Source organism: Misgurnus anguillicaudatus, chromosome 24 (genome assembly GCF_027580225.2).
Source record: "Misgurnus anguillicaudatus chromosome 24, ASM2758022v2, whole genome shotgun sequence".
NCBI lineage: Eukaryota > Metazoa > Chordata > Actinopteri > Cypriniformes > Cobitidae > Misgurnus > Misgurnus anguillicaudatus.
In genome coordinates this window covers 44,115,547-44,136,631 of record NC_073360.2, presented here as the reverse complement: position 1 = coordinate 44,136,631, position 21,085 = coordinate 44,115,547, and the positions used below count along the sequence as shown (strand labels likewise).

At 37.0% G+C, this 21,085-nt stretch overlaps 1 protein-coding gene across 1 annotated transcript in view; it reads left to right on the top strand.

Moving 5' to 3' along the window:
* The window catches only part of LOC129437248 (NLR family CARD domain-containing protein 3-like), a 40,808-nt gene extending 19,985 nt beyond the window's left edge, over positions 1-20,823 (top strand). The window contains exons 2-3 of the mRNA XM_073863504.1: positions 19,990-20,163; positions 20,614-20,823. Of these exons, the coding sequence (XP_073719605.1) occupies positions 19,990-20,163; positions 20,614-20,794 (355 nt within the window). The 3' untranslated portion in view covers positions 20,795-20,823. The remainder of the gene's footprint in view (positions 1-19,989; positions 20,164-20,613) is intronic.
* Positions 20,824-21,085: the final 262 nt, after the last annotated feature.

Below are 21,085 nucleotides of genomic sequence, written 5' to 3'. Positions count from 1 at the left end.
ATGTTTCTTTTACTGTAACGTCACCACAGATGGGCAGTATACATAGAGGTACAATATACTCTAAAAAGTGTGGGCTTCACAGATCCTGAGCACATAACAAATTTACCAATCAATGTATTAACCTAAGTGCACAACACTGTCTGTAAATATCCCTATCATCAGACAGGTCATCAGTTATATAGTGCCATAAATATTTAACATCATTATATACATTCAGGACATTCCCAGATAGAGAGAAGTCAGGAAATGTTTCTTCTCTACTCCTAACAATCATAACATTGCTCTTTTTGGCATTATATGTAATATCAAAACCAGAACCGTATTGAGAACAAATCCTCAGTAACTGTTGAAGACCAAAAACTCTGGACTAAAAATCACCAAATCATCAGCATACATTAAATGATTGATAATAGTATTCACAACCATGCAGCCTAACTGCTCTGATAAATCATTAATATAAACATTAAATAAATAAAGCGGACATGTCTCTCCATACACACTTACGTGCTACAACCTGCAGGTTAAGGACACAGGTGCTCTTTCCTATGATGTTTGACGCAGTGCACTGATACAGGCCGAATGTGCTGGTGCTGATGTTTCTCAGTGTCCCTGCATCTGATCTGAGAACAGCACCATCAGTTATCTTATACATTTCATTCATCTGCACATTCAACACACACTTTAGATTTCAGTGGAGAAAATAAAGAAACTGTGAATAATGTTTCTATTGTCTATGACACACTGCAGAATAACTGTAATAACACAAATGTCCTGTAGGTGGCAGTGGAGGCAGAGTTTTCTTTACATCTTTTAATGTATAATGTCTGATAATTATCCTGAAAAGTAAAGTTTTCAATCATACTGATATTTCAGATGTTACTACTGTACTATAGGTATACATGGACATTCATATTTACCCTGCTTTTATAAACACACATTCATATTTTGCTCTTGTGCATATCAGTAGATATACAGTTATCTATATATAATACAGTTCTGAAGAAAACACCATAGTGTTACAATCTGAGTAATATATTTAGCATATATAGTAAGACACAGAACTCTCATTTCATATCCATTATGAGCATTATTTACACTTATCACCATAAAGAAAATGAATCATGGTTCAATGGTTCAATGTAGTAAGCATGGTTTAAGCAGATTAGTTGATATTTATATTACCATAGTTTTACTATAAATAAAATACCATGTTTACTATGGTGAGACCTACTACAAATAAAACAAAGATAAAACTATGCTAACTATAGTTAAGTCATGCTTGATTTTCTTAAGGACAATTCATCTCATGTGCATTACATCTCATGGTGCTTTCATTCTTCACTCATTCATGTCAGTACAGTCTGAACACGAGCGACATCTCGTGGACTTTGATTGTATTGCATCAAATGAGTCATTTTGGACAAAACCCGAACTCAAAAGTAATATTTAATACATTTATAAACTGATGATTTTACCCCTGCTGATGTAAAACATTTCTGTTAGTGTTGATGTAAGAGCTGCTGTTTATTAAACCAAACAATATGCTGTCTCGTTTACACTATGATAAATATATACATTAATGTAGTTCACACAAATAATAAAATATCACTTAGTCTACATTATATTAAACTCTTATGACTTTATTAGGCTTACATTAGTTAAACAAAAGAGTACTAATTTTGATTTGAGTTTAATTATTGTTAATGCTGATGTGCTCTTTGTTTCATGCAGTGAACGTAAACATATTGACGCACATTAATGATTACGTCTCATTTGTAAGTTAAATCTGTTAAATTATTTGTAATCAGATGTTTAATGTTTGTTTACTGTCAGCAGAGGGAGAAACACCTCAAACACTTCCTCATACAATAGTGACGTCACATATGAAAAGCGAAAGTAAATAGTACCTTCCGCCATTTTGAACAGGTAGAGTTGATTTCTTAACATATCGATGATTAAAGTGATTAATATAACATGTATAAACAGCTTTACAGGTATTTTTGTGTGTTTAATTGGTGTAATAGAAGAAGGATTTTGAGAATGTGAATCCAGTCAGATTGTGATGACAGCGAGTGTTCAGGTGTGTTCAGGTGAGATGAGACGCTTTTCACTTCCTCATTCATAGTTTCTTTAAAGGACAGATTCACTCTTTTAAATTCATTTCTTATCTTAAAATTACTGTCAACAAGTTGATCTATGAATATTTACAGTCGTGGAAAACATTAAGAGACTCCAACATTATTTTCAGTTTTCTGAATTTACTGTTTATAGGTTTGTCTTTAAGTGAAATCATCATTTAGGCTATGTTTCAATAATGTTAAGCATTTATTTGCAAAAAAAATAAATAAATAAATAAACAAAATGGTTAAAACAAAAAGATGCAATTTTTTTAGATCTTGAATACAAATAAATCAACAGTAATGTTTTCACTTGTATTTCAGGAAGAGTTTAAAGATGAATATTTGTTGAATAGCCTAACTCAGATTTTTAATGACATCTTTCATGTTTCTTGCTATGAGCTCAGTCTTTTACATTGTTGTTCAGGTGAGATCAGACACTTTTTACTTCTTTTACAAAAAATTTGGTGTGCCAATTGAGGATATGAATTTAAGTATTCTACTTTATGCAGATGACATTGTTCTGATAGCTGAAAATGAAGTGAATTTACAAAATATGCTAAATATTATGAGTTTGTGGTGTGGTAAATGGCGTCTTACTATTAACAGTGAAAAAACACAAGTAGTTCATTTTAGAGGGAAACGTGAATTAAAGAGTACTTACATATTTCAGTTTGGCCATGTACCTTTAAACTATACTCGTCATTATAAATACCTTGGTTTTGTCTTTGATGATAATATGAAGTTCACAGAAGGAAGGAAAATTCTAGCAGAGTCTGCCGGAAGAGCATTCGGTTCTGTATTGAGTAAAATGAAATTATGTACAGATTTATGTTTTTCTACATTTACACAACTGTATAAATCTTTGGTTGATTCAGTGTTGTTTTATGCTGCAGGAGTATGGGGTTTTGAAGAGGTGTTTGATTGTAACTCTGTTCAAAACCGTGCTTTAAGATGTTTTCTTGGTGTGCATAAATATGCAGCAAAGGTAGCGGTTAATGGGGATGCAGGATGGGATCCATGTATTCTAAAGCAAAGGTGTGAAATGCTGCAATTATGGAACCGTCTTGTTAGTCTGCCAGAGGAAAGGTTTACTAGAAAATTTTTTCATTGGGACAGAGCAAAGTATCATCCTTGGGCAGGAGAGGTTTCATTAATACTATCTGAGTCTGACTTGCATATAATGTACCAAAACAATCTTCAATGTAATATAAATGTTGTCAGACAAAGATTGTTAAGTAAATATAAAAAGCAATGGAGGCAGGATATATGGAAAAAGCCAAAACTTAGAAACTATGTTCACTTTAAGAAAGAATATGTTACAGAACCTTATATTTTCCTTAATTTGAAGAGAAGGCAAATGTCTCTCTGTGCCCAATTGAGAACTAGTACCTTACCTTTGGCAGTGGAAGTGGGTCGATTTAAAGGTATACCTGAACATTTTCGTTTATGTGAATTTTGTGAGCTGCAGGTGGTGGAAGATGAATTTCATTTTGTTTTTAATTGTCCTTTATATTGCGATTTAAGGAACTCTCTGTTTGAATCAGCTCAGTTAAAAAATCCTGATATATTTTGGAAATATGAAGGAGAAATGTTATGTTGGCTGTTTGAAAATGATGTCTTTTCTTTGGCAAAATGTATAGAAAAGGCCTGGTATCGGCGGCAAACTATTCTGTATCCCATATGAAAAGCCGACCCTGTTTGTATATGTATTTTTATTTTTAGTGGTTCAATTGTGTTGGGATGCGTTTTGTGTTATGTTATGGCCATCTGGAGATAATGGTGAAAGTATTACTGTAGTGTCTAATAAGCCCATGACGGCTGGGCACCATATGGTGTTTGACACTTAAATCTATCTATCTATCTATCTATCTATCTATCTATCTATCTATCTATCTATCTATCTATCTATCTATCTATCTATCTATCTATCTATCTATCTATCTATCTATCTATCTATCTTCATTCAAGATTTATTCATTTATATTTGAGTGTTTCTTATCTTAATATTAATGTTATTTATTGAATGATTTGCGCTGTCTGTGACTCTAAACATCATTTATGTTAATATTGTGTTAATGTGAGGTAATGTTGTGTAGTTGTGTTGATGACGTAGTTGTTTCTTCAACACTTAGGATTTATTTATCTGAATTATAATATCTGTTTATTCACTTTGATTTTATGTTTATTTTGTGTCTGAATGTTATTTTCATTCAGTATCAGTTGTGGAGATCAGATTGATCAGATTCACCTCTGCAGTTCCATCATGGATCAAAAAAAAACATCAACAGATGAAGATTTTTCTCCAGGATGCAGGTACTTTACATAAATACTATATTAAATAACATTTAGGAAAATATCTAAGTGTTATATTTTATAATGATCATCTTCAAAAAAATATTAGTAATGTCATTTAAATTAAATCTGTTGTGTGTTATAGTTCAGATCATCAGAAGATATCAGATCCAGACTTCAGTTGTGTGTCTATTAAGAGTGATGTTTCTATGCCTCAACCAATAAACTTTAAGAGTGAAGAGGCACCGCCTGATAGCAGGTATATAAAAAAACTCTTAAACATGTGATTATAGCTTTTAGATAGAAAAGAGATTATTTTCCTTTTCTATTATTCTTGTGTTTAAGGGTAGGAAATGTTATCTTCATTATTATACAGTACATGTTCACACAGAGAGACACAACTGTGCAAGCACTCAGTTTTGTATTAACAATGCAGACCTGCCAACCTTTACGCATTTTCCGTAACAGATACGCATTTAGACACCAAACTACGCTGCTACGATTTGTCACTTGCCATTGATGGTTCAACTATCTGTGCATTTGCGCACTAGGCAACTCGTCTATGGGTGTAACCGCATTGGGCAGCTACCGGGGGCACGTTCAAGCTCACACCGGTGCACAACGTTTTGCTACGGTTTCCGGGTTGAACAACATGTTTCCTGGAAACGGTGTGCAACGGTGTGCAACAGGTTATAGATGCGTTTTCTCTTGTTTGGTGGGTGTGTCAGAAATGTCGGCCCAATCAGCGGCAAGATGTATAAAACCACGCGGTAGTAAAGAGACAGCTTGCTCAATGGGTTCAAGTTGAAATGTTGTCTTTCATTCTGGACGGCAAGGTCAGTGACTGTAACATCGAGGGTATTTTACAGTATTAAACACACATTTAAAACGATTTCATCAGGCTTCAGAAACATTTAAAAAAGAACACAAAGAATGGCCTCTCAGCTACCGTAGTTGCAACTCTTGCGTCATCACAACAGGGTGTTCAACACATCACCGTTTCTGTTTAATAAACGTTGTGTAACGTTTTGTCGGGCTGAACGCAGCCCTGTTGGGAAAAGAAGGCATCAACCAATCATAGCGCTAGTTTTAAACTCTTCAAAGTGGAGAGCAGGGAGCCGTCAAAACGAATAACGAAAATAACGAAATTGTTTTCCATCTCGGTTCATCTTCATATTGTGACTTGTTTTACAAGGGAGGATGGTTCTAAACACCGTTTTTAAAGGTAAATGGGCAGGGTGTGGGAATTGTGAATTGCATCCATTGTAATAAGCCTGCCAACCAGGGGCGTCTAAGCCCCTTTTACTGTTGAAAGTGCCCCAGTGTAAATCTGTTGTACCCAGTGTCCTATGTTGTGCCTCAAGTTTACGTTTTTAGTTTATTTGCCAGTATATTTATTTACATTTCTAATCGCGGCAAAAAAACTAACTGAGCTATATGAAAAGTAGTTCACGCTTGTAATCGCGTTGCAGTCCCACATTAACAGAAAACACAAACTGGCGCGAGCACGCAGAAATTGATGTCCGCGAGCGGAGCGTCTGTGTTTACTTTTTGTAGCACTCAGTCAGAAGAGCATGTGACAACAGCACGCGAGAAAACATGACAAAACAAAAGTAAGTTTCTAAATAATATCAATCTTATTCTTACTCGATTGTAACTGGCTCCTGTCGATGTACATCAGATTTTTTTGTGCAGAGCAGGGAAATAGAAGCAGAAAGTATAGATGATGAGGGAGGTAAAGAGAACTATATGCTCAGCCAGTCAAAACCGAGGTTTGCATTATTGCTGAGAAAATCAACACATGTTTGTGTACTCTTCTGTATTGTCAGATAGGAAATTACTGTTTAGTTCACTAGATCTACTTTAGGACACTACATAAACAGTCGGCATCACTGCAGAAAAAAACAGTATACCAGCAAACCAGCACCAAAACACAACATTATGCTGGTTATCTGGTATACTGTTTTTTTCAGCAGTGATGCCACCTATCAGCATAGACCAGCTTAATTCTCATGCTGGTTTGGTGCTGGTTTAGCTGGTGGTCATCAGCATACCAGCACCAGCAAGACCAGCATATGTTGTGTTTTGGTGCTGTATGCTGGTGACCACTAGCTAAACCAGCACCAAACCAGCATAGGAATTATGCTGGTCTATGCTGTTTTTTTCAGCAGGTTTAAACACTATGCAGATAATATACACAAACGATCATGCACACATATGCTTTTTATTGTAGTAGCAGCTGGGTCATTCTACAGAAAAAGTGGAATTCAGGTGATGGAAATTTGCTTAAATGAACTTCTTTCAACATACCCAAAACTTCTTCAATAGCATTAACTAACTTGTCAAATCTATGAATCCGCAAAACGGGGGGCTCAATCTATTTTTAACTTTTTAATACATTTGAATAAAGAATCCATGAGTCATTTATTTGTCATTGGTGTTACATGTGATTTAAACAACATTAATGTTGATACTTAAAGGGCCATTTCACAGATAGGAACTTTAATCTTTATAGAAAGTGGGTCATATTTGTAGTCAAAACGTAACATAAATGTAGAATGTTGTGTCTATTTGAAAGAGAAAATATAGAACGTGACTTTAGAGCACATTTGTATGAAAAACTACAACTCCCACTATACACCACAATGCACAGCTCTGCAAGCCACTCCCATTAATCGGAACACGGCTCTGATATGCTAGTGTGTACATAAATGCCACGTTAGTAAAACAAAGAAAATAGCCACCACCACTGTGTCTGACAGACACCAATCATGATTTACTTTTAAACGTGATGTTACATTGTGTTACACACAATAACACTCTGGTCTGGTGTGTAGCAAAGTCTTATTCAAACAGTAATGTGCAGTTTCAGATCCGCAGTACAAATGTCTTTTCAAGTACTTTTAAAAGGGTATGCATATTAAATGTTTATTTATATTTAGTTTTACCAATTTTCTTTTTGTCTCTTGGTTACTGTAATTTCATCCGTGTTATATCGGCCTCACTGCTCTCAAAATATAGACATATAAAACACGGCTCAGATATGCTATTGTGTACATAAATGCTATGTTAGTATAACAAAGAAAATAGAAACACTCACTTTAGTCAGACGTCCTTTTATTCCTGCATCCTCCACACAAACGCGTCCCCTGCACAATGTCTCCACAGACGCGCTGCCTCAGCTCTGTGCTCGTAAGCCGAAACACGTCTTTGAAATAAGCACGCGCCCAGAAACATTCACAAAACAAACGTTTATATCCTTATCTGATGGGAAAATGTTAAACCGAAAGCACACAGCGAGAGTCCGTCCAAGCTCATATACTCCACAACGCGTCTGCTCGTAAGCCGAAACACGTCTGTGAAATAAACACGTCCAAACGCGCGCAAAGTTGCTCTCTTGCATAGAAACCTTCACCAAACGAACGTCCATATCCTTATCTGATACAGTAATGTTATAAAGCAAGCACACAGCAAGAGTACAGGCAGTAGTCTGTCCAAGCTTCTCTACGCAGCAGAGGCCGATGGTTGCTGCGTCTTCCCCGGGCTCCTCTACTCAGCCGAAGCCCAGGCTCCGGCCTACTCCTCGGGCTTCCGTTCCTCCATCTGCCTCAACTCTTTGCTGCATTGTGGCTCATAAAGGTGCAATGAACAGCGAATTAGAGCAACACGCTTGTGAAATCACCCTCTTCCATATAATATTGATTAACTTCCACTGTTATTGTAACATGAAGTCTGGCTCGCTCACAACTTCTGTTTAGCTTAGCTTAGCATAAAGATGGCGGCTGATCATTTTTTTTTCCCGTCTGTGTTCGTATATTTTCGTAAGACCCACCCACTGATCTGTAATAGGTCTGTAGGGTGACTTTTTTCTTTAAAACCAACAAAAACAAAAATATTAAACCAAAAAGGCTTTGATGCAAAGACTGAAATATCAACAATGTCTTACATCCCATCCCATCAACAACAAAATATTACTAGAAAGTACAAGAAAATACATTCATAACACCAAAACTTGGTTTAACACCAATGACACAATGTAAAACCAATGACAAAATGAGAATATAATAATAGATAATGAATATGATAAAACTTATAAACTTTCATAAAATTTTCCATTTTGTTTTGTTTTTATGCTTTTATGTTGGTCAGTTAAAGGAACACTGCTTAGGAAGTACTCATTAGAGAAGTAACACTAATGACGGTAACACCAATGATGGTAACACCAATGACAATTTACAGAAAAAAACTAATATTTTAACAAAATGGCTGCCATTAGCCATGTGCCATTTCATCAGAGATGTAACAATCACATACTTATTCAATATAATGCAGAGCTGCCAACTTTTGAGTTCAGCTTGGAGTGTGATTTTTTTTTTTTGGGTGGGGGGTTGTGGTAATAATTTTTTGTAAGTCCTAACCATTTGCCAATTGATAATAGTGTGGATTTTTCCTATTTCTGTGTTAAATTGTTGGAAAAAGGTTTACAATATAAATCCAATTGTATTTTAGAAATTAAATTGAAACAAAAGCTTTTACTGAGTTTAAATGCCTGAGATTAGAGTCTTTATTGTTATTTTATACACTTTTATTATGCTTTTCTTCTGATAAAAGTGCCAAAAAAGTTCTTAAAATCTAATACTGGTCTCGTTAAAATGCAGATTACCAGCAGCTTTGATTCAGTTTATCCACTGAGAAAGAGAAGCATAAAGTGGTGATTTGTGATTGGTGATAGAGGGACTGTCAAAATCAAATAAACCAAATGAGTACTTTATATTAAACTAAACTAACAGATAATGTGCATGTTAAGACCATATAATTATATTTTGTATATATTATTGTTTATAGATGTCAAATATCAATTGACTTTTTTCTCTTTTATTAAAAACTGTCACAGCAAACATCACGCAGGCTTTTACTGCTTACAAACATGCACACGCGGGTGAGGGTTGATTAAAATTTGTGTTTTCTGAGGGTATCTATGTGCGTGGAATCCGGGCAAGTCTCTGCTTTTCATCCAGACCTTGACGCTATGCGTGTTCGACTGGTGCGGAGCTGACTGATCGGCGTATGACATCAGAGTAACGCGAGAGCAAAGGTAAAGGCGGACCCTTTTGTAACATTACGAATTGCTCTCGCGGTACTCCGATGTCCTCGCTGCCGAACTTTATGCGCAGCGCCACATAAAGTGAAATGCTCTTTGCAGCAAAGTACCAGCAACATGAGAAGCGGTGGAACGCAAAAGACAGTGAAGGTACGTTAAAGTATAAAAGTGTCAGTACTGCGAGCACTAGTTTAGCTACTTACATCGTTTGTTGCTCTTTCACCATTATGCAGTAACGCACTCGCTCTGTAGTTTGTAGCTGGCGCTCCGGCATCTGTAAACAATAACTCCACCTTCTTTGATTTGATTGGCCGTCGCATCATTTTGACTTTGACGAGCGCTTTATGCTGATTGAGGCACGCCAGATAGAGATAGGCGTTTTACAGTATTTACAGTTAGGTATATTAGGCAATTATTTCATGACTTTTATTAAACTCAATGGGAATCTCAATGGTGGGCACGAGCCTGCGTGAGAAAATGGATGTGTGGCGTGAGAGCGTGAGAATGGGGTCAATTGCGGGTGTCTCACGGTGAATGCGTGAGAGTTGGCAGCTACGTATAATGTATTTTTATGTAAAGATCTTAACACTCCCAGCTATAAAAAGAGTAACACTAATGAAATCCAAAAAAAAAAAACGATTTAAAAATTCTTAGATAAATCATGATATTTTAGACAAATAAGGCAAGACATCTCACAAACCTTTTGCCTTCTTCCACTGACCTCTTGACCCATGAAAAACTTCAAAGAGCTGATGCATTGTTTGAAAATAAAGGTGCTTTGGGTAGGGTAACACCAATGACATAAATTTGGGGGACAAATCTTTATTTGATATTATTTATATTAATAGTGTATTTTTACCATTTCAGTGTTTCAGTAAATTCATACAGAGTTAAAGGTAAATGTAAATTAGATTTGTTTTTTTAAAAAAACATGGTTTTAAATAATAAGTACACAGTTCAACTTCCATGTATGATCAAAGGGACAGGGCAATTTTCAGGACCAGACATTTAAAAAAAAGTAAAAAAAAAAGAAAAAAAAGAAAATTAAATAAATAAACTCTCTCATCATTTTAAGGACAGTCTATATTTATTAAATATATATCATTATGGGATTATTGGGTCAAATTAATGATTAAGGGGTCTGCAAAAGCAAGGGACAATCATTTCAACCTTTTTTGTAGAATGACCCAGCTAAGTAATGTTATTGTACATTTTTGTAAAAGACTCATTATCATCAGTACTGTAGAATGCAAATCTGCTCACATTCCATTTATCCGCAAATGTGTCTGACCTCACGCTCTTTCGGGAAATCGAAAACCAATATTCTCATTCGTTGTAAACTGTATGAGAAGGAGGAGAGGTACCGTCTTTCCCCTGTTACCTTATTATCTGTAATGAGCTGAGATCGCCACACCCATGCGCCATTAGAGTGAACAAGAAGAGACAATCCATATGCATAGCTCTCACCTCCTGCAGTCAATGGACACACAATCCCTCATCCACTCCTTGCTATGCAGAGCTGTTTTATCCGAGTGCACAAAACATGACATCTAAATCCTTATTTACTTGCATATGTGTGTCAGTAAAAGTTATCTCCAAACGCGAGTAATGTCTTAGACCTTCCGTCAAACTAGGGTTGCCAACTTTCTGAAATGGAAATAAGGAACGGGGGGGGGGGGGGGTGTCCGGTGACATGCCCCCACGGAAGAGAATTTTGAACTTCTGGTGAAAATAGTGAAAACTAATTAATAGATTTAGATAAATATATTTCATATAACTTCTTAGGCCTAAATATTTAATGAATAGCAAAGTATGCCTAATAAGTATACAAGACTTAACCACATAGATGTGAAATATAAAGGCTATCATGATCATTTTGCCAACAATGAACCATGGTTTTGTTAAGTTTACAATACGCCCTCTTCAAAGACCCCACCCCTTTTTAAACCTTGAGCTATCTAAATCCATAATTATTTAATAAGAAACCCATCAGAAATGATTGACACATTATGAGGCGGGACACAGGAACAGAGGTAGAGCACTGGAGGGATATATAGGTGGATTGTTAAGCGAAACCTGTACTATCTCTTTTAATATAATCACTTTCTTATCAACTATATTTGAGCTTTAAAAATCCACATAATTACATACCATATGAGCCTCTGGAGACGACTGTTGGACAATGAACCTTGACATTGCTCCATCCTGTGCCCGCAGCCTCTCACTCCTCTTGTGATTATCTCCTCATGCGTGCTGCTTAATATCACACACTCCGCCGTGACAAACAGAAAAAACGCGACGGCATATGGTACATTTGTCCTTGTATTCATTGTCCCTCACGCATTCCAGCCACGGGTAGTCATTTTCCCATTCAATTTTATATTTTTGTGCTCGTTTCTTTTTCGCCGGCTGCTCGGATGCAGTCATTTTTACATTTCCCGCTGTCGTCATCGTTGCTATGATACGTGACATCACAATGACTGAAACGACCAATGGGGCTGCAAGATGTTAAAAACGCTACGCTGATCATAGACAAAAAGAGGGAGAAATTACCGCACCGTCAGGGTTTTCTTATACAAATGACGCGGTCTTCGTTCATGGCTGGAATATAAGCTATATGTGTCTGTCATGTATTTGCACTGAATTAATTTTCATAAAATACGGAACAAACTGCGTTCCGTACTGTATCAATTCAATACGGAACAAGAATTTTATGTGTCAAATACGGGACGATTCCGTATTATACGGAACGGTTGGCAACCCTACGTCAAACAGTACACACAGGCACACACATACACAAACACATGAGGCATGAAATTGATGCGCTTTTTGGTATTCTTATGAAAGACATGATTGCAAACAGCACATCTAAATTCTTATTTACTAGCCTCTATGTGTATATCTCTGCACAGCAAGTTTATAAACACAGGATCACACGCATGTTCATGCATTCCTTTGTGCTGCTTTCACCATCAACACGTGACAGAGTAATGGCTTCTGTTAACATTTATAAGGTGACCACTTTCGTCCCTTGTTCTGTTTGTACTATGATGATAAAAAAAACACAAATAAGAGTCCAGATAATGACAGGCAGTTCTTCTTTTGTGCTTTTTCCTGCGTAAAACTGGCTGGCCAACCAAAAACTAACCCAGTGTTCATTTTTATGATGGCCAAACAGTACCTTTACCAGAGTTCAATAATTGAAAATAATTGAAAATGAACTCAATACACTACATCCCTTACTAAATTTACCATGATTACTATAGTATTTGTAGCCAAAAAAGTGGTTGCACTTTTTCTGTAGTAAAACCATGGTTCTCTTTCAGTCGGTCACTACGACGTCACGGTATCAAATTAGCTTTTTACACTTCGAAAGCTGGCAGCAATCTGCTCACGAGAAGCTATACTCTTGGATAGATCTCTGTGCTGGTTGATCGAGCGAAGGCACTTTCAGCGAGCCCTAAGAGTGTTCCACCTCTTTTCTTTTTTTGTTTTTTGAAGAGTGTGTGCGTAGCCGTTCCCTGTGTGCTGCATCAACATCTAGCACCTGGAAGAGTGAATCCTCTAAAAGAGCTTGCAGTGTTTTGTGTCTTTTTAAAGACAGCACTCACTCGCTTGAGTCGGGAGCGTCTTTTTAAAGATGTCTTTAGCTGTTCGACTTCTGGATGCGGCAAATACATGGGTCCTCGTGATGGACACGATCGTTGCGTCTCGTGCCTTGGCATAAAGCACGCAGAGGCACCGTGGGAGGTACATGCTCCATGCTCCACTTGTGAGGGCATGACTCTCACGGATCTGCGAGGTCGGGTTGAGTTCCTCCAGGATGCTCGCCCTCTGGTGCCTAGCGCCCCTAAGAAGGCAGCTGTGAAGCTCCGGAGAGATGACCTTCGCATCACGGTGCTGGGCAAGTCAGCTGGTTCGTCCAGCGGATGTGTTGAGCGTCCTGGGACATCTACAAAATGTTTTACAGCCATTACTTTATTGTACCCAAGAAAAGTGGCAGCTTGCAACCGATCTCAGATCTTTGTGTACTGAATCGAGCACTTCACAGAATGCTGTTCAAAATGTTGACGCAGAGGAGCATATTTCAATTCATCCGCCCACAAGATTGGTTTGCAGCCACCGACCTGAAGGACGTGTACTTTCATGTCTCCATACTCCACCGACACAGGCCGTTTCTCCGCTTTGCGTTCAAGGGGAGGGCATATCAGTACAAAGTCTTACCGTTTGGGCTTTCTCTCTCTCCCCGTGTCTTCACGAAAGTTGCGGAGGGCGCATTGCAGCCCCTGAGAGAGAGCGGTGTTCGCATTTTGGCATATCTAGATGATTGGCTCATAATAGCTCAGTCCCGTCAGATACTGTGCACTTATATAGATTGTGTGCTCAAACACCTCGCCTGTCTCGGTCTTCAGGTCAACTGGGAAAGGAGCAACTTTGCCCTACACAGAAGATCTCATTTCTCAGTATGGAACTGGATTCGGTCGATCTTACAGCACGTCTCACAGAAGCGCATGTTCAGTCAATTCTGACTTGCAATTCTGAAGTTGCGGTCCCACTGAAACAATTTCAGGGTTTAGGTTAGGCACCCGCACTGTGCCCCTGTGGGTCTCTATGCGTGTATTCTCATGGAATCCTTACCACGTTCCCCTAGCGGAGCACGCTCCGCGTTCCCCTAGTACGAGATATTACTAAGAGGGTTTCACGTTATTACTTTGAGCCTTCAAGATGTCACCCAAGTGGTAGACCACCTCAGAGGGAATTCCGCAGCGATTTTAGTTCCGCCTGACGAGTTTGCTTCCCAGTTCACTATCGTGGGTTAAAGGACAGGTAGTGACTGGCCTTCTGCAGTGACCGACTGAAAGGGAACGTCTCAGGCAGCGCCGGAAAATGGAATTATCTGCATGCCAAGTTCATTGGCGTGTTAGGAGTTTTTAGAAGTAGATTGGTCGCGCGAGGCGCGTTCCCAATTCGTCGGTCACGACGTGACGTCTCCGTTCCCTTCCTTCAGGGAACAAGGGTTACATACGTAACCGAGATGTTTTTAAAGGTATACTTGTGAAATTATAACAAAATATTCAAATAGAAAAAAATATATATATATAAGGGTGTCACGATTTCGATTTTAAATCGAAATCGATCGAAATTAAATCACAACCTCGAACTTCGAATTAAAAAATGGAATCGTTGATGCTGCCACTCCATGTCACGTCCGGTCGGCTTGCCAAGTGGAAAAAAACCACGTGTTGAGTGCTGCGAGTCAACCTCCTCTAACTAGCTACAGCCAGTCAAAAGATAGCATGGCAGATGCAGGCGACACCACGCAAGCTACATGGAAAACAAAAAGGCCCCTCCCACCTTTAGATGAACTCGAATCAGAGCGCGCGACCGTGCGTGCACAGCAGAACGGCGTCTGACAGGACCTGTCATTTCTCTGAACTGAGACCAGTTTAAATTTCACAACAACTAGTTTCATTTGCTTAAGAGTTAAGAAAACAGCATTTAAACATGACTTATTGGGGAATATTCTCACAATCTTGTCTGACGGTAATAAAAGTGCGTTAAGGTGCAAAGTACTGACAGGAATGTTCATCTGACAGGAGGTTTTGTTTTATCAGGTATGTGCGTGTACCATATTTTTCCACTGGGAGCACAACTAACATGGCAGGGCATCTCCGGGTTCAAGGTCAAATATTATATTTCATAAAAGTCTAGTCTAAAAACATTTTTTGTGCTTTAAAAAAAAAGATAAATTCGAAAATTGAATCGAATCGTGACCTTAGAATCGAAAATGTAACCGAATCGAGGATTTGGAGAATCGTGACACCCCTTATATATGTGTGTGTGTGTGTGTGTGTGTGTGTGTGTGTGTGTGTGTGTGTGTGTGTGTGTGTGTCTATTGAAAAATTTTGTGATAAATTCACAAGTACCTTTTCATGGTTTTACTACATGGAAAGTTACATTCATGTTACATTCTTACGAGGCTCATTATGCAGCTCATTATGCAAGTCTTTTGTTTCCTCAATCACAGATTATTTTGGAGCTTTCACGTCTCTTCACATACAGCCTTTCCCAGGCAAAAGTCTTAAGTCATTTATGTGAATGAGTAGGCAAAATGATTTTCACATCATTTCAAAGAAAAAACTGTAGACAACTAGATCCTGTTTTGAAAAGTCTTGGGAAAACATGTTTAGAATGAGTTTTGTGGACTTATATCAGTGACAGGGATACTCCACTTTTTAAAAAATATGTTCATTTTCCAGCTCCCCTAGAGTTAAACATTTGATTTTTATCGTTTTGGAATCCATTCAGCTGATCCACCACTTTTAGCATAGCTTAGCACAATCCATTGAATCTGATTAGACCATTAGCATCACACTCAAAAATAACCAAAGAGTTTCGATATTCTTCCCATTTAAAACTTGACTCTTCTGTAGTTACATCGTGTACTAAGACCGACAGAAAATTAAAAGTGGCGATTTTCTAGGCAGATATGGCTAGGAACTATACTCTCAATCTGGTGTAATAATCAAGAACTTTGCTGCCGTAACATGGCTGCAGCAGGTGTAGTGATATTACACACTGCCCGAAAATAGTCCCCTTGGTAACTTTCAATAGCTGGGGACTATTTTTGGGCAGTGCGTAATATCATTGCACCTGCTGCATCCGTGTTACGACAGCAAAGTTCTTGATTATTACACCAGAATGAGAGTATAGTTCCTAGCCATATCTGCCTAGAAAATCGCAACTTTTAATTTTCATTTAATTTAATGATCAGCTGAATAGATTCCAAAAGGGTAAAAATCAAATGTTTTACTCTTTATCAAAAACCATGCATAAACATTTTTCTCTAAAAAATACAAACATGTAAATACATGTTGCTGACATAATATAGTAGCCTAGTTTGCGCTGAACACGGTGTAATGAGATTTTTGGCATTATTTTTTTAAGCAACTGAAAAAAGCACAAATGTCAGTGCAGGTCAAAACTTCTCCAGGGCCCTAAAAACCCCTTAGACCAGAGAGGGTAAACTGTAATGTGTTGTGTGTTATAGTTCAGTTTATCAGAAGAGATCAAATTCAGAGTTCAGCTGTGTGTCTATGAGGAGTGATGTGTCTATGCCTCAGCCAATAAACTTTAAGAGTGAAAAGACAAGGCCTGCACACAGGTATAAAATATCTTTGAAAACTATTATTGTTTGAAATTTTTTTCAATCGTGTATTTTGTAAAATATATAAATTATTCTTCATTATCAGAGATATTCATGAAGAGAGGCACAGTTAAATTTACAGTTTTTGTATTAAAATAGTGTAAATGAAAAGATCATATGAAAGTTTTGTTAGTAAGTTACATTCACAGCAGTGTAAAAACTGTAGAGTTAATAAAGTAATGTGAAAAATATCACTAATATTAAAGCCTTTACACTTTAATATATGTGAGATTTTTCACATTACATTATATACTTGATTCTTGATTCCCATTCTTGCCATCCAGACGAATCATAACAGAACCAGACTGTAACATGAGTCCTCATTTCAGGTAAATAATGGGATTTTTTTTATTTATTAGTAGATCTTAAAAACATTGACAAACCATTATTATGTCCTGTGTCTTATGATGCAAAAACAACATTTTGCACTATACTGTACATTTTGTAATAAGTACAATTACAATTCTGATATATTAATTTTAAATTTAAAGCCACAGGTCTGATCTTGTTGAAGTTCTCAACACATTGAAATCAAATCTGATGAAGAAGTTGAAGAGTTTGTGTGAGGGAACATCAAGTGAGAGAAACCCAACACTACTGAATGAGATCTACACAGAGCTCTACATCACAGAGAGTGAAAGTGGAGAGATCAGTAATGAACATGAGGTGAGACAGATTGAGACACAATCCAGAAGAACAACAACAGAGGAGACACCAATCAAATGTAATGACATCTTTAAACCTTTACCTGAACAAGACAAACACATCAGAAGTGTGCTGACAAAGGGAGTCGCTGGCATTGGAAAAACAGTCTCTGTACAGAAGTTCATTCTGGACTGGGCTGAAGAGAAAGAGAATCAGGACGTCCACCTCATATTTCCACTTCCTTTCAGAGAGATCAATTTGATGAAGAACAAAACACTCAGTCTTTTAGATCTTCTTCATCTTTTCTTCCCACAAACAAAAGAAATAGAAATCTTCAGTGATGAATATAAAGTGTTGTTCATCTTTGATGGTTTGGATGAGTGTCGTCTGTCTCTGGATTTTCACAGCAGTGTGAGGTTGTGTGATGTAAGTGAATCAACCTCAGTGGACGTGATGCTGACAAACCTCATCAAGGGGAATCTGTTTCCCTCTGCTCTCATCTGGATCACCTCCAGACCAGCAGCAGCTGATCTCATCCCCTCTGAGTGTGTTGATCGAGTCACAGAGGTACGAGGCTTCACTGATCCACAGAAGGAGGAATACTTCAGGAAGAGAATCAGTGATAAGAGTCTGTCTGATCAAATCATCTCACACCTGAAGTCATCCAGGAGTCTCTACATCATGTGTCACATCCCAGTGTTCTGCTGGATTTCAGTCACTGTTCTAGAGAGAATGTTGAGTGAAGCAGAGAGTCAAGAGATCCCCAAGACTCTCACTCAAATGTACACACACTTCCTGATCATTCAGACAAACATCAAACATCAGAAGGACTATGAGAAGAAAGATGAAGACATGATCTTCAAACTGGGGAAACTGGCTTTTGAGCAGCTTGTGAAAGGCAATCTGATCTTCTATGATGAAGACCTGAGAGAGTGTGGCATTGATGTAGCAGAAGCATCAGTGTACTCAGGATTGTGTACTCAGATCTTCAGAGAGGAGTTTGGTTTGTATCAGGGGAAAGTTTACTGCTTTGTTCATCTGAGCATCCAGGAACATCTAGCAGCTCTTTATGCTCACATCTCCTTCACAAACAACAACAGATATGTGTTTGATGAAAATCAGTTTTCTAAAATTTTGGGCGAAATTAGACATAAATCATTAAAAGAATATTTATTAATGAATTTGCACCATCAAGCTGTGGATGAATCTTTACAGAGTAAGAATGGACATCTGGATCTTTTCCTGCGTTTTCTTCTGGGTCTTTCACTGGAGTCCAATCAGATTCTCTTACAGGATCTACTGACACAGAAGAGAACATTCTCCTACTCAAGAGAGAAAACTATTGAGTACATTAAACAGAAGATGAATGAGAATCTGTCTACAGAGAAATCCATCAATCTGATTCACTGTCTGAATGAACTCGGTGATGAATCAGTACTGCAGGAGATTCAACATTATGTGAAATCTGCATCAGTAGGAAAGACCAAACTCTCCTCTTCACAATGGGCAGCTTTAGTTTTTGTGTTGTTGACATCTAAGCAGCATTTGGATGAACTTAATTTAAAATCATTTATTGGAGGTGTAAATACAACAGAAGTTGTTCTTGTGAAACTGCAACCTGTGATTAAAGAAACCAGAAAACTTCAGTAAGTAAAACTAACAACAATCAGAAGACTGTTAACATATTATTACAGTTAATTTAATTATTTTATGATTTTATTTTAAATTCTTACTTTAAGAGAATCATTCCTAACAAAAGATTGTCAAGGGTTTTTATTTTCCTTATGTTGCATATAAATCAATCAATTACTAGCTTTTATATTTAATACCAAACAAATCAAATAAAAAGTATGTGAAGAGTTTGAAATCATAGTTTATTTGGGGCTTAACCTCTGATTCCAGTTATTACACTTATATGTTTATATGAGTAAAGAGTCGATGAGAGATTCATTTTTTTTTAAATTACAGTTTAATTTCATGTTCTTTACCTGGGTTTATCATTTACACTATTACAGGTTGTGTAAGTGTGATATCACAGATGAAGGTTGTGTTGCTCTGACTTCAGCTCTGAGATCAAACCCATCACACCTGACACATCTGAATCTGTCTGAGAATGATCTTAGAGATTCAGGAGTGAAGCTGATCTCTGATGTACTGAAGAATCCTGAATGTAAACTGAAGAAACTGGAGTAAGATTGTGATCTGATGTTATCAAACTGTATTTAAAATTGTTAAACAAAAATGTAAATGAAGTTGATTTCATCCAACATTTAATAGCCTACAGGATTTTACCAAAGTCACAAAACATTAAAATTGAATTTTGAGAAAAAAGTAAAAAAAAATATAAAAGACAATATTGTGATGTCTGACAAGAGGAATCGCATTCAAAAATTGTAAATACAAGAAAAAAAAACAAATCACAGAGTTGATATAAAAATAAATTGATACAGTTAATTTACTTTTAAATCTTACTGATGTGTTTCAATAAAACACAAACACACATAAATGAAATTAAAATAAAAATGTCCATAAACACTAAATGATGACAAGAAGAGAAACAAATTCAACTCATTTTGTAGATTTGATCTGTGTGTGAACAAACTGTGTGTCTCTGTTCTCTACAGGTTGAGGAGTTGTAATATCACAGATGAAGGTTGTGTTGCTCTGACTTCAGCTCTGAGATCAAACCCATCACACCTGACACATCTGAATCTGTCTTATAATAATCTAAGAGATTCAGGAGTGAAGCTGATCTCTGATGTACTGAAGAATCCTGACTGTAAACTGAAGATACTGGAGTAAGATTTAATCTGATGCTCAGACAGAAATCACATATTGATTATAGTGAGACTGTAGAGAGATAATAACATCTGTAAAGGATTTATAGTATTTTAATCTCAGTAATGTATTTGATACTGAAGTTTCATTTAACATTCATCACAACATTGTAACTCTTACTGCAAGTCACATATTTTGATAAATAAAACATTAAAATTGAGTTATGTTTGGGGATATAACCAAACATCATTCAGAAAGAGAAACATAAGATTAAATGTTATAAATGTCTGATAAACAGTTAATTTACTTTAAAATCTCACTAATGTGTTTCAATAAAACACAAACACACATAAATGAAACTAAAATGAAAATGTCCATTAGCACTAAATGATGACAGGAAGAGAAACAAATCCAACTCACTGTAGATTTGATCTGTGTGTGAACAAACTGTGTGTCTCTGTTCTCTACAGGTTGAGGAGTTGTAATATCACACATGAAGGTTGTGTTGCTCTGACTTTAGCTCTGAGATCAAACCCATCACACCTGACACATCTGAATCTGTCTGATAATTATATACTAAGAGATTCAGGAGTGAAGCTGATCTCTGATGTACTGAAGAATCCTGACTGTAAACTAGAGATACTGAAGTAAGATCATCTCTCTGATAGTCACACATGTACTGAGGCTCAGTTAAACATATGAAAAAGAAACACACTAAAATGTAAAGGATATATAAAGTCAATGAAAGATCTGATTAGTAAGCAGAAACATCAGCAGTCTTATGAAAGTGAAAGTGACAAGCTTGTCAAGTTTGCGATGCATACTCAAAATGTGACCTCTGCATTTAACCCATCCTAATGAGTAGTGAACCCACACACTGCAAATTATTAACACACCACACACACACACACACACACACACACGGAGCAGTGTTCAGCTTTC